The following is a 14,213-nucleotide window of genomic DNA, read 5'->3' as shown; positions in this document are numbered from 1 at the left end:
GGTAGGCAACTGGGAGTATGGCTAACAGCCTGTGTGGCATCCCCTGGAGAAACCTGGGGGCGTGCCAATGGACGAAGACCTCTCTCATTTCCCAAAATGTCCTTCGTAATATGCAAAACACTAGTTCTGTGACGGCCCTGGGCTTGCAAAATTCTTTCACTCACTCAGCTAACAAGTATTTATTGGGTGCCTGAATAATTTCTTCATATGGATGGGGACAGATAGGACTGCTGGGAATTGAAGATGAAATTTCTTAGGGTTTCACTAGAATTTTACATTGCACACCCCAGTGATGACCTCATCTGGACAAGAGAATTACTGGAAGAATATACCATATACTTCATATACATCTGTAAAAGAAGAATTCGTTTCCACTCTTCAAATGGGAAACACAGAGGACAGAGAAGAACTAAGGCCGGAAACCACTGCCTAATTTCAACACCAGTGTCCAAACCCTTGGCTCCTATGACCTGTTGTGTCATAGGTTTGTGGGAGAGAAATACTAAATTTAAAGAAGAATAACAAAGACATCCAAACATCTTTTTTTCTCTCTTTTTTCAAAAAAGAGGAATTTCCTAATATCTAGATCAGCGATTTTCAACCTTTTTCATCTCATGGCACACATAAACTAATGCCTAAAATTCTACGACACACTCAAAATTATATTTTTTGCCCATCTGAAGAAAATAAAATTGGTATAATTTTGATTCATTCTCACTAGACGGCTATTGCTGTGTTAGAGGTTGTCATTTCTTTTACTTGACAATCTAAGTAAAAAGAAGTCAGTGCCCGTGACTAAATAGTCAGGTACTGCATATTTTAAAAATTCTCGTGGCACACCAGTTGAAAATCTGCTACTCTAGATGCAAATTATTCTTGCTCAGTGGAGTTTCCTTCTCTGACTCTCATCCTTTCATCCCAAACTTTTTTATTTGTATTGAAGTTTTTCATCTTCGGGGAGTGACTGTTAGGATGAGGTTTGGAGCCAGACAGACCAAGTTCAAGTTTGGCCTCTGCCACTTACTGGCTGTGTGACTGTGGGAAAACTACATGGCATCTACAAGCCTTGTTTTCCTTCTCTGTAAAACTGAGAATGGTAATAGTATTTATCTTATAGGGATACTAGGGAGATTAGCACAGTGCCTAATATAAGTATACAATAACTGATGGCTATCACTGTCATTAGTATTTGCTTTATTTCTAAAGACAGAATCTACCCTCTTTAGCTATCAACACTCCCACCCAAATATGTGTCTTTTCTTCACCAAGAAATTCAGTCATCTTAGAGCATGGATAACTAGACACAAAATCAGTTTTAGCAAAAGCTGTGTTGTCGTGTCCGCCCCTTCCCCCCCAACAGAGGTTCTCAAATCTGGCTGTGCGTTAGGATCACCCCAGGGGGCTTTGTCAAACTAAAGGTGCCAGCCCCCACTCCAGACCAACTGAGTCAGGATTTCTGGAGGTGGACCCCAGCTTGCGTATACTGTAAATGTCCCCTAGACGGTTCTGCCACTTCGTGAGGTTAAGAATCTCTGATGCATAAGAAACAGAGACTGCAGCATAGTGTGCTCTGACATCCACAGCCCGAGTCCCAGACTTCGCCAGGGCCTCAGCGTTCCTAGTGGCTTAGCTGCTCGTGGTGCTACCTCTGTTTAGTTTCTGAAAAACAGTCTGCTCTCTCCCTAAATAACACGAGAGTCGACAGTCCTCAAAGCCACAATGGCCGCGGTTTCCCTGGGCACTGCCCTCCAGCCTTCACAATGTGGACAATGGATGAGATAAGTAGCAGCGCAAGGAAATGCAGGGCCCAGGAAAATAAAGAAGCGACCCTGCTGTGGAGGTGAACACAGACAAGTCGGTCCGTCGGAGCAAAGACACAATCCAGCCGAATATTAGAAAAATATGGTCTGACCATGCCGATCGCAGAAGGATCCAAAACCAATTTAGACTCCAGTCGGTGGACAAAGTTCACATTCAACAGAACAGCTTTGGGAGTTGCATCATACGCACAACAGGGCAATTCAGAAATACAGATGGCCAGCCATGTGCGGAACAATGCTTTCATTTTTTTTGTGCTCTTTCCCACCGCTGACCCCAAGAGCAGGATGCAAGATCTCAGCATCTGCTGCTACTAAGAATAGGCTACACAGATGACTATGAACTTGCAAGCACACGGCACGCTCAGGGGCCATGGGTGCAGATGGATGGCTGTCCCTGTGTTGAGGGTCACATAGGAGATGTCCCATGCCAAGCACGGTTACTCTCCAGTTTGCTTGCTGGACACAGCAGGAAAGACCATACCTCTAAGCAATCTTCTGAGAGGTCAATGCCAGGAGACCCAGGTTAGGTTAGACTGGATTCCAGAGAAGCACATGCTGCACCATGCTTAAATAGTTTCATTGTCGTGAAATTCACACAGAGATAAGAAATAGGAAAACCACTGCTCCAAGGCCCTCCCAGCTAAAAGTTAAGCACTACAGACTTAAACTCCCATGCAGACTTAGCCTGGACCCTTACTGTGGACAACATCCACTGGCTATTGATGAGCACGTCAGGACTGTGGTGACAATAGGAGACCCTAAGGCCAATGGATGTCCCTATAAGTTTTGGAGGGAAGCCTGAGTTCCAGAGTCTCCCTGACATACGTACATTGCACCTATCAGGACCTGCTTCAGGAACCTAGGGCTGCCACCGGGCCTTTTACACCAGGGAAACTTGCCGTCAGTTGGAGGAGCAAGTCACATCAAAATGAAGGAGAAATGGCATTTACATCTGTCTTAAAAAGTCAATCTGCCGATGATTCACCAAATATGCAGGATAGAGAGCCTCATGATTCCACAGATAAAACAACAGTGTGGGTTCAATCACGTCACAAGCACAATATAGCAGTCCTCCCTTATCTACAGAAAACATGTTCCAAGACCCTCAGTGGCTGCCTGAAATCCTGGATAGCATCAAATTTTAGCTACTTTCCTTTACAAATGCACTGATGATAAAGCTCCTTTGATAAATTAGGCACAGTAATGGGTTAACAACTAGACATCATAACAGAATAGAACAATCAGGATAACATACTGCAATAAGAGCTATGTGGATGTTCTCTCTCTCTCTCTCTCTCTCTCTCTCTCTCTCATAATATCTTACCATAGTGCTCTCACCCTTCCACTTAATGAAGTGCTTTACGGCTTCTCTTTGGCACATTCAAATGGCTGGCATCACCGCTCTTGTGCTTTGGGGCTATTAGTGAGTAAAATAGGGGTGACTTGAATACCAGCACCATTATCCCATGACAGTCGATCCAACAGCAGAAAGCAATTATTGAGTGTCTAACGGCTGGGAGCATCGACAGCGCAGGCACACTGGACAAAGGGATGAGTCACATTTGGAGCAAGACCGAGCGGGATAGTGAGAGTTCATCATAGTGCACCACTTGAAGGTAATTAATTATTTTTGTAATTTTCCACTCAGTGCTTTTGGACTGCAGTTGAGTGTAAGACACTGAAAGCGTGAAAAGCAAAAACTTCGGATAAGGCTGGGACCACTGAACAGAAAGTTTTTAATGCGGGTGGAATCTTTCTCTCTTTCCCAACTCCTCCACTCCCACTGTGGTGGACAGTATCACCTGTTCAAAATGTCTGTCCTCCTTCCCTGGGCCCAGCGCTATGTAGTCCTTCTCCTGCACCCCCTCTTCTTGTGTTAGTGACATCAGGCTTGGCCAAAGGCATGGTCCGGCCATGCGGCCAGAATGCCCAGGCTGGAGCCTGTTCCATCAACCTGGGCCTGAGAATAAAGATGTCATAGCAGAGGGCCACAGCCACAGCCCCCCTCCATGTAATAGGAGGGAGAGACCAATCCCTGTGCTAGGCCATCGAGAAGAAGAAAAGAGCTCTAGACAGTGACCTTGAGCTTGTAAAACAATGTTATATTCCACACATCATGGCACATTTGGGCGGAATGGATTTTACATGTGACAGGTCAATTATGTCTTCTCAAGATATTTACTTTGAATAACTAATACTTGATACGACAGTCACGCCCTGGTCTCCAGCCTCGGTATTTCCAAGTGGGTCACTGGGGGAACACATCGTTTTTTGCACAGAACACACCAAGTGCCTCTGCTCTTTCACGGTTTATCAGGAGGATGCTCATGCAAGCTCACAGAGGAAGAAAATAACACAAAAGGGCAAACTTTCTCCTACCAGAAAACATAAGCAGCTTCCTGTTGCTTCTTGATAACTGCCAGGCTACAATCTCAAAGGTCATCTTCCAAGCAGCAAATATTACTTCCTCCAAGAAGTCTTTCTTGACCTCTCTAGACCAAAGTAAGCAATTTTTCTCCTGACCTCGCAGATGCCTTTTAATCAACCGCGTGGTGTTGGCTGCCTGGTTTTGTTTGTTTGGTTTGTGCTCCTGACCTCCTCACTAAGTTGTAGGCTCCTGCAGACGGGGTCTAGGCTATATGCCTCCAGCTACCGGCAGATCTAGTATAGCACCTAGCAACGTATGGTTAACTCTGTAGATATCTCTTGTCCAGACAGATGGCAGAATGATATAACTTCCCAGGGTAAAACCTTGGTGCTCAAAACTTAAAAATTAGAAAGCAAACTCTGGTCCAACAGAAACACTTTCTGACTGATAAAAGACATAGTTTTGCAAATTCTTTGGCTTATGACCTCATTTCAAAGTTTGGGCAAAGGCACTACGCACAGCTGGATGGATCCAAAGACCTTTCTAAGCCCATACTCTCCACTTCACACAGGAAAAGATAGTTTACCATTCTCTTAGGGCCAGGCATGGTCACCTAGAAGTTTAGCTCCCTAAGTCCCTGGCCACTGAGTCAGAAATGCCTGTGCCTTCGTGTTACAAGAAAGGACAAACTCCAACAGCTGTCATTCCACACTTGTCCTAACAAGATGAAAGACCCAAGAGGCTATTTTCATGCACAGAAGGGTACAAAGAGGGCTTCTTTTCAGAAAGAAAGGGGTCATGTTTCCAACAATTCAGGGCTATTTGTTCAAAACAATTTAAAAGAAAATCCCGAAAACATAGTCTTATAGAGACCACGATAGCCTGCCTATCAAATTATCTTGCTTAAGAAACATCTCAGGACAAGCGAGGTCTGTTTGAAATTCTTGGCATAGCACTGTAGCACCTAGAAACGCAGCTGCAAAGGACCAGCCCAATGTGTTACAAAGACCTCTGCTCTGGGCTTTTGGCTGCTGCCTTGGTCCCCTTGGTCGCTATTCTCAACTTTAACAGCCTCAGGAGCCCCTTGGCTAAAACCACCGTTCTGGTCATTTTCATCAGAGGAAAAGTCCCAGACTTTACAATGGCCTCCAAGACCCCACATGAGCTGTCCATTATGATTACTCTAATATCACCTCCCAGGACACTTCTGATAACCCTTGAACATGGCAGCAACAGCACCAGCTGTCCCCTCTGCCAGGACTGTTCCTCCCCAGATAGCCCCAGCCCGTTCTATGACCTCCTTCAAGTTTCTGCTCACATGCCACCTTCTTAATGACCTCCCAGGCCAGTTTAGTTAAAATGGTAATCTATCACCCCACGCCCCAACCTTGTTCTCCTTTCCTCCCCATAACTTCTACCAGTCTTGATATTTTTCATTAATTGTCCAACTCCTCCTCCAGAATGTGAGCCCCAAGGGCAAAGTGTTTTGCTGTTTTATTCACTGGTAGTACCCCTCGTGCCCAGACTTGTGCCTCACACATGGTGGGCACTCAATAAATACTGTTGAATGAACAAATCTCTTGACCTTTGTCTTCCCACGAGCTCTGCCTACATTTGGCATTTATTGTAAAAATCTATATTTGTTGCGGGAAGGGGGAAGGTATGGGGGGATAAACGGTGATGGACAAAGACTTGACTTGGGGCGGGGTGAACACACAACATGATGTGTTGTAGAATTGGGCACCTGAAACCTGTATAATTATGGTAACCACTGTCATTCCAATAAATTCAATTGTTTTTTTAAAAAAATCTATATTTGCAGTTAATGTAGACATTTTTTTCATTGAAAGCTGGTTGGCAGCAGAATTAACACCATCTGTCATTCTTTTCATACTTCAATGGCCATGTGGGCTGCGTAGTGATACAGACCATTAGAAGTGGATATTTCTCTAATAGTTCGATGGCCAAAAACAGTAGGGTAGTTACAGAACATCCATACTGGATGTTGGATTCAAAATCCTGGCTCATTCCAAAATGGTCCCAGGAAAAGAGGAGGCATAGAGCTGCACAGAGAAAAAATCAAGTCATTTAACATGAACTTTTCTCTTGAAGAGCTGGGTCAGATTTCCACCTGCTCTGAACCTCTGGGGGTAGAAAAACACTATTTGGAAAGTGAAAGCTCAGTGGCCAGGACATGGAAACAACCTGGCCACTGAGATAAAGAAGATGTGGCACATATACAATATGGAATACTACTCAGCCATAAGAAATGATGACATCGGAACATTTACAGCAAAATGGTGGGATCTTGATAACATGATACGAAGCAAAATAAGTAAATCAGAAAAAAATAGGAACTGTATTATTCCATACGTAGGTGGGACATAATAGTGAAACTAAGAGACATTGATAAGAGTGTGGTGGTTACGGGGGGGAGGGGGGAATGGGAGAGGGATAGGGGGTGGGGAGGGGCACAAAGAAAACAAGATAGAAGGTGACAGAGGACAATCTGACTTTGGGTGGTGGGTATGCAACATAACTGAACGACAAGATAACCTGGACTTGTTATCTTTGAATATATGTATCCTGATTTATTGATGTCACCCCATTAAAAAAATAAAATTATAAAAAAAAAAAAAAAAAAAAAAAAGAAAGTGAAAGCTATAGTTACACGAAGCTGAGTTTGGCTGAGGTAGTCGACTTTACATTCCACTGTTGGCTGGATCCCTACCCCACGGAATGTCCCAGAACAGGATTCAGGCCACGGAGAGGTCAGCAGTGCTTTGACCCGATACAGCCTTGGGGAATTAAACATTATCCACTGACTCAGACATTATAAAGTATACGTCACTTAGACATTCTGATGCCTTGGTTCTGAAGTTGTCCCCTTACTCTACTGTGGCCTGGTTGAAGGAATTTGAGTCAAGGAATTAACTCCTATGCTTAACCCCCAAGCTAGGCATTCACCCCTCTCCTTGTGATTCATTTACTTCCTTGCACATGCACTGACCTCGGGGGTGAATGTGTGTGATATATGGGATCAACAAGTCCACCTCGATAGACTTGGGGAAATGGACAGTCCACAGGGAAACGTAACTGTGCTATGAATTCAGGATCCCACAAATGCAGGACCAGCTGACCACACAGAGGCACTGCCAGCCTGAATCCCTCTGTGCTGGCAGACTGCAGTGACAGACCTGCACAGCGAGAGCAGCCACTGCCTGGACAGAAGTGAACTCTGTGACACAGGAAGTACCTGAAGTGTCACTCCAACATGCAGATCCCGTGGCTCCGCTCACCGCAGCTGCTGCAGGTGTGGAATAGGCCAGGAAATGTTTTCAAGGACACCACAGGGGACACTAGTGCCATCTAACAATCTTCATCAAGCACTTAAAGCCTCTCTCTCTGGGAGGGCGTGGAGAAAAAAAAACCTAAAAACCTGAAACTGCTTTCATGACTTTTATCCCACACATTCAGGAAGAGATCTTCTGCATTTTTCTATTTTATTAGACAAGCTCTGAGACTAACTAACTGCGTCCTACCTGGAATTTGGAGGAAAATGAGTGAGCAGCCACCTGGTCCGAGGGGACCAAGGACAGTCTCACCCTCCAGGGGTGTCGGTGAGGGATGCAGCGGCCTCGGAACCCGCCGGCCCATCACCAGGGTCCGAGCAGCCCTCACCAGCTACACCCAGGTTGGAGGGAGTGAGAGGAGCATGAGGCTCCTGGGCCCCACACTCCCTGTGGCTGCTCCCAATGTCTCCTTGGAATGGAGGAGAGGTTCACACAAGGTGACAGGGGTGGCCCTCGAGCTGCTTGGCAAGGCCGGCCTCCACTCAGCAAGCACGGAGAAGTTCACCTCGACCCTGGCTGCCTGCCGCCTGGCACCAGCTCCCTTACATTTTTACTCAATTACTATTTCTAAGAACAGAGACAGAGAAGAAAAAAAAAAGAAAGAAAGAAAATGCAGAGTCCCACCGCTCGGCAGCCCCATGTGGAAGGCAGTCCCACGTGGAAGGTCCGAGAGGAGTCCACGTGTGGCCTCCGCCCGGCCCCCTTCCCCATGCCGTCTGAGACACTCTCGATGTCCCCAGACTTTCAGAGCAGGGTGGATCCCCAAGTCTATTTCATTAAAGAAAGAGGGAAGGCTACAGCCGTGAGCTGTCCGAAAATAACCTAGCGTGAGGCGTGTCGCAGGGGGAGGGGGAAAGCCATGCGAAGGAGGGGGGGGGCACTCTGTGTGCGTCTGTGTCACGGGAGGAGGAAGCGGAAAGGAAACCCCCGAGGGGCAGGTAAGGAACCCGTAACCTCGGGGAGAGGATAGCAAAGGGGAAGCAAAAGGCAGGCAAACAATAATGACAATAATAATAAAGTCCAGGTTCCCCGGGGTGTGGTGGAGAGCCTGGAGGCTGGACCTGAACTCTGACTTGGGCTCTGCTGCTGGCTAGCTCCATGAATGCAGACAAGGCACAGTTTCCTGGAAAATGGGGGTCGTCATCCTGGTCCTTCCCAACTGACCGACCAACGTGGGAAGGGCTAGGAGGATGTGCCTTGAATACCGGGGACATAAGGAGTGTTCAACAGATGTCCTCCTCTTGTTCCCTCCCTTTTCATTTCCAAAAAGTTACTATCCCGGGTGGGTGGGGGGAATCAGACAACTGACTGCTTGGTTAAGACAGTAAAATAAAATACACATTTAGAGGTTGACTATAACATAAAATTTATCTCACAAAAGAGAACTTTCAAAGCATGGATAAGACCTGTCGTTCTTTCCAGACAAAAATAAATGTATAATTTCAATAGAATCAGTCCCTTTGGGCGGGAAGCCCCAGCACGGGCCACTGTAAGCACACCACTTAATTCCTCGAGGCCTGAGAGGCAAGGCTAAGCATAATAAAAAGCAGAGTAGGTTATTCCAGCGAGTCAGACATCTATTTGGGTCATAAAAACATTTCTTCTGCCCCTATCTAGGACCTTGGCCCACATTTAGAATCAGTATAATTCAAACCTTCTCAGGGCCTCAAAAAAAAGAAAAAAGTGCAGAGGAAACCAATGCCAGGATTACAGGTCCACCTCCTCTCTTCCTGAGCATGAGTCGGGAACAGAGTGCACCACTGACTTCTTCGGTGTCAGCAACGTCTAAATCCTCGCGATGGTCTCACTGGTCTCACTGCCCAGCATACAGCAGGCACTCAATTAAAGCAGCTGAATGGATAAAGCTCCACATCAGAAAGAAGTGAGACCTCTGGCTTGGGTGCCCCTCCCCAGCCTGATGCCTGGCGCTGGCTCTGGAGGTCAGGGCAAGGTGGCGTCAGCACATGGCAAGCCCCCAGGTCCAGTTGGCTGGGCTCCTGACCCATGACCACCTGATTTCTCATGCAACCTAGAAATGACAACATGAAGGTCCCAAATAATGGCATCAGCATGACCCTCCCACAGACCCTATGGGAACTACTATGTGCCAGGAATAAAGACTTAGATACAAATAAGACTGAGAAAAGGAAAAATAAAAAAGAACCCTGACATTCTGGCCACCGGGGTCAAATCACTCTGTAACCCCCGGGACACACACCTCCTGTACCCCGCAACCCTGCCCCATGCAGCAGTCAAACCATCGCATGGTCTCAAAGTGATGCAGTGGGCATTTCTCACATAGACGGTTAACTGAAAAAAAAATTCAGGGGCGCCTCTGTGACTGCGCAGCAAGAAGGCCGCACCTCTGAGTCCCCATTTCCGCCTCTGACAAGTTCCCCGCGAGAGAGAAACGCTACACAGAAAGACGATATCACTATGTGAAATGAGGTATAAAGCAGACACGTGTACTCACCAAGGTACCCACAGAGCACCTGGGACTGTCTGGAACACAAGCTGCCCACTGAGCCAGAGGGTGTTGTAACAACTGGGCAGACAGCTAGGAGTTTTAAAAAGCACAGTCATTAGCTATTTTACTGATGAGACGCCTTGAACAGAGATATACAAAGACTCAAAGTCCAGAAGAGGAAATCACTGAACGCTCTTATCATTTCCCCAGCAATCTTGGGTCCCTGCTCCTCGGGGCCAGGGGGCTTTTAGACACAAAACATCTAAGGGGCATTCTGAATTCTGGTGCCAGTTTCTTGGCAACCCTTCCCCGGCAGTCAAGACTCCTCAATTCAGTTCTCCCTGGACCATGCTCTCGTGTTAAAATAATAATGTACAATTTATATACCAAGATGTTAAAATAAATACCTAGACCTCTATTAAAGAGGAATAGGAAAAGCCTTGACCTCCTTTGACGAAAGACAGCCTACCTATGAAGAATCGATGTCTGTTTTTCATTTGGTTGGCCTCGATTTCAGGTTTCTTAAAATCACCTGTCATCATTGCTCATCCGCACGTGAAAACTCCTCCTCGAAGGAGTCAAAAATCCCAGTGGATACTGGTCTGGGGCTGCTTAGCTACGGCTGAAACCTTTAGGGCTCCTAGAATGGGACAACACGGATCTGCCCGGGTCATTATTCCATCCTGAAATTTGGAAATCCTTTAAAGCAGTGGCCCCCAATCCTTGGGCCGCGGACCAGTACCGGTCTGTGGGCCATTTGGTACTGGTCTGCAGAGAAAGAATAAATAACTTACATTATTTCCATTTTATTTATATTTAAGTCTGAACGATGTTTTATTTTTTAAAAATGACCAGATTCCTTCTGTTACATCCGTCTAAGACTCACTCTTGATGCTTGTCTCAGTCACGTGATACATTTATTCACCCCACCCTAAAGGCTGGTCCATGAAAATATTTTCTGACATTAAACCGGTCCGTGGCCCAAAAAAGGTTGGGGACCACTGCTTTAAAGTAACAGAGACTAGATTTTGGAACTAGACAACCATGTTCTTATTATAAAAGTACACCAAAAATTGAATAGAAAACATTGCTAAGTATTCGGAGGCTGTCCTGTCAGTGGAAGAGTTGATTATGAATACAGGAATTTTGCATGAGAAGATGTAGACCCTGTGAACCTGGGGGCAGGTCCCCTGATCTCCCCAGGCCCCGTTTCTATAAAATGCCCCCTCCCGGCTCCTGGCACGGATAGGGAATCCTCGCACTTTCCATTCCCCTGGGACGTGTCTTCTAGAAGTAGCGTGGTCATGGTCACTAGTTGAGCACAAAGGCGGGTGGATGAAGTAGCGTGGTAGTGTCTTTTAGAAGTAGTACTCAGACCTGACTGGAAAACTTCTTTTGACAAAAGGCAAGCGGCCTTATGGATTCCCTTAGCTTAGCACGTGTGTGTGTGTGTGTGTGTGTGTGTGTGTGTGTGTGTGTGTGACTGTTTCCCCAGATTTGTGCCTTCTATCTCTCAAATTTAAGATAGCTAGGAAAGACATTTTTCCATCCCATCACTTACTGTAGCCAACATTCGGCCCACTGACAGACCCCAGGGACATATTTCTACCCTTGTGTGGAATACATGTCCCAGTAGGAACCCACTCTAAAGGAGGTGTGCCCCACTGGATGACCCAAGAGGCAAGGAAGAGCCCACACCCAGGTCTCTAACCCTGCTGCCTTGCGGCCTCCATAGACTGTTGCCAGCTGACTGACGTCTGTGCACCTGTTCTCACCAATAAGCAACCGTGTTGTTTATTTTTAGATCCTCCCGGACAAGAGAACTCCCTCTGATAACCAGCCTAGCAGGCAAAGACAGGAAGCTACAAGGGGCACCCACGGGTCTGTCACAAGATTAGCAAGCCAAACAAAGTCTTTTCACTCCTAGTACCTGACCTCTCAAAAGAGATGCTGAAAGTTATCTACAATAAACACTCAGCATTCCCAGAGAGGGGCAGCATGGTAGGCAGAGTACTTTGTCTGCCAACCATGGCCCTAGGCATTTCTTGGGGGGGATTTCACTCCTTTTCTTGGGGAATTGCACCTTTTTTAGGCCAGTGGGTGTTGTGGGACAATTCTATTAATGGCATCCGGGTTCCTTAAATTGTCCCAGGTCCTAGGTGCCCCAGGTCATAGGGAGTCTGTACAAGAACAAAGCAAGGTAACTACTGTCATTTGCAATTTCCAAGGAGCTGCCCTAAGTACATGCCTTTGGTCCCCTTTTGCTCTGCTCTGAAGCTGCACTAGTAACATCTTCTCTTCCCTTTTTTTCCCTTTGGTTGGTTGTTTGTTTCTTTGGTTTTAAGCTAGGCCAAAGTATAGAGTGCTCGGAGTGAACCCAGTGCCTCAGAAGTTAAAACCTTGTATTGGAAGCAGATATAAGTGATGCCTATAGTGATTTTTTTGGTTAAGGAAAGCAATTCTTCATTTTCTTTTTAAAAAAAAAACAATTTTCAACAATCCATGGAATTGATGTGGCCGTGTGGTCTGGGTACATTATTTTTCGGGTCAAGGAGGCTTTGGGTATATATGTGAAATATTTTTTAAAAATGTAAAACCCTAGGGGAAAAAAATCTGAGCCATTAATAGTCTTAGAGAAATAACACTTTCTAGAAGTATCTTGGCACTCACTCATAACAGGGGTCTACAGCTCACATAGTCATCAAATAGAAACAGTTTTGGAATTAAAGTAATTTCAATATAATTGAAAGACAATGAAGTTAAGTATAAAAGTATTGGGGTTCATTTCTGCCTATGACAAGAACACTAAAAACTAAAGCATGACAACAAAAGTCCAGTGTTTACTGGGTATGTTTCCAACTACCTGTCTGAGAATGCCCTGGCCTGCCTGTCATGATGCAGGTTTCTGGAGCTACAAATGACCGAATAGTGATCCGGACGGAAGGGAGAGGGCCGGGGTCTGAGAAACTGCATTTATTACAAGCAGCATGGATGAGTCTTCTGTTTGATAAAATTCGAGAACTACTGGCCTTTTAGGAGATCTCATTTGACCTCAAAACAACCCAACCAAGAGGGTCAAGGGACAACCATCCCCTCACAAGGGTTACTTGTCCTGGGTATGTGAAAATGTCTATAAGATAGAGGGAAAGCCATTTTTGCTGCAGTGGTACCACAAGCAGAACTAAATGTCATTGAAGAATGCTCCGAAAATCCATTCCAAATTCAATGCCTGTCTCAATCCCTCTTTGCACCGGCCACACAAGGACCTCTCTGGTGATTATAGCACTTGCATAAGTGGGTACTCTAATTTCTTCCCAATGCTGTACTCCACGAAGTTTTACTCTACTTGGAGAATTCCTAGAAAATGTTACTGAGAAAGGGCAAACTGCTGATCCCAAATGTATAATGAGTGTATGTGTGTGGGAGAGGATCAGGTTGGCTCAAAACCCCACCTTCTAGAATCTAAGTACCAGTGCCAAAGAATTAATGAACGTAGACATGACTCTCTACACAGAGCTGCGTTATTGATGGTGATGATTTCTGACAGCGGAATTCTTCTGTCTGAAATACATCTCTCTCCAAGACAAGCTAGCCCCAGGCACCTCCTTCTGTGGAGGAGAGATGTATGAATTTAGGAGATGACATGGTGGCCACTGAGGACTTAGTTCACAGAGCTGACCAGGGACTTCTGTGAGACACACTTCACAAACTGAGCCTTTATCATCATAGGTGGAAGTACAAAAGAATGACTATGTTATTATTCAAATCAGCAGGACATCTCACCAGACACATCTAAGGGCGACAATGCTGATTCAGAACCTGAAGTGACAGCCATAATTCAGCCTTGCTTCTGCCCCAGGGACAAGTCTGGAGTTCTGGCACGCTCCAAGCTCTGTTTCTGTCCCCTTAACTTCCATAGCCCAATATGCCAAGCTATAAACTTGCAAGGGGAAACCTCGGGGTGGGGGGAGGGAGGCGTGTCTTTACCAAATCACCCATCTTCTGACAAGAAATGTCCTCAGTCTGCAGTTATTTTTTTTCTCCTTCTAAAGTAGACTCAGAAGAAGACATTTGCCTCTTTTGGCTTTTCTCAGCCCAAGAGTTTATGCAAAAGAAATACAGCTTCAATGGTATTGTCATTCAGATGTCAAAAGCAGAAGTGAAAAGGAGATGAAGTCAATGGATAGAGCAAACAATGACCAAAT

General features: G+C 45.7%; 1 protein-coding gene across 2 annotated transcripts in view; it reads right to left on the bottom strand.

Moving 5' to 3' along the window:
* The window catches only part of TGFB2 (transforming growth factor beta 2), a 72,367-nt gene that overhangs the window by 47,418 nt on the left and 10,736 nt on the right, over positions 1 to 14,213 (bottom strand). Inside the window, exon 2 of one of the 2 annotated variants that reach the window (XM_066380186.1) lies at positions 10,015 to 10,098. The exons of the other annotated variant lie outside the window; for it this stretch is intronic. Coding sequence (XP_066236283.1) covers positions 10,015 to 10,098 — 84 coding nt within the window. The remainder of the gene's footprint in view (positions 1 to 10,014; positions 10,099 to 14,213) is intronic. 2 annotated transcript variants of the gene reach the window in all.

This window comes from Saccopteryx leptura, chromosome 1 (genome assembly GCF_036850995.1).
Source record: "Saccopteryx leptura isolate mSacLep1 chromosome 1, mSacLep1_pri_phased_curated, whole genome shotgun sequence".
NCBI classification, from domain to species: Eukaryota; Metazoa; Chordata; class Mammalia; order Chiroptera; family Emballonuridae; genus Saccopteryx; species Saccopteryx leptura.
The sequence above is the reverse complement of the archived record's forward strand: the minus strand, read 5'-3'. Positions and strand labels throughout refer to the sequence as shown.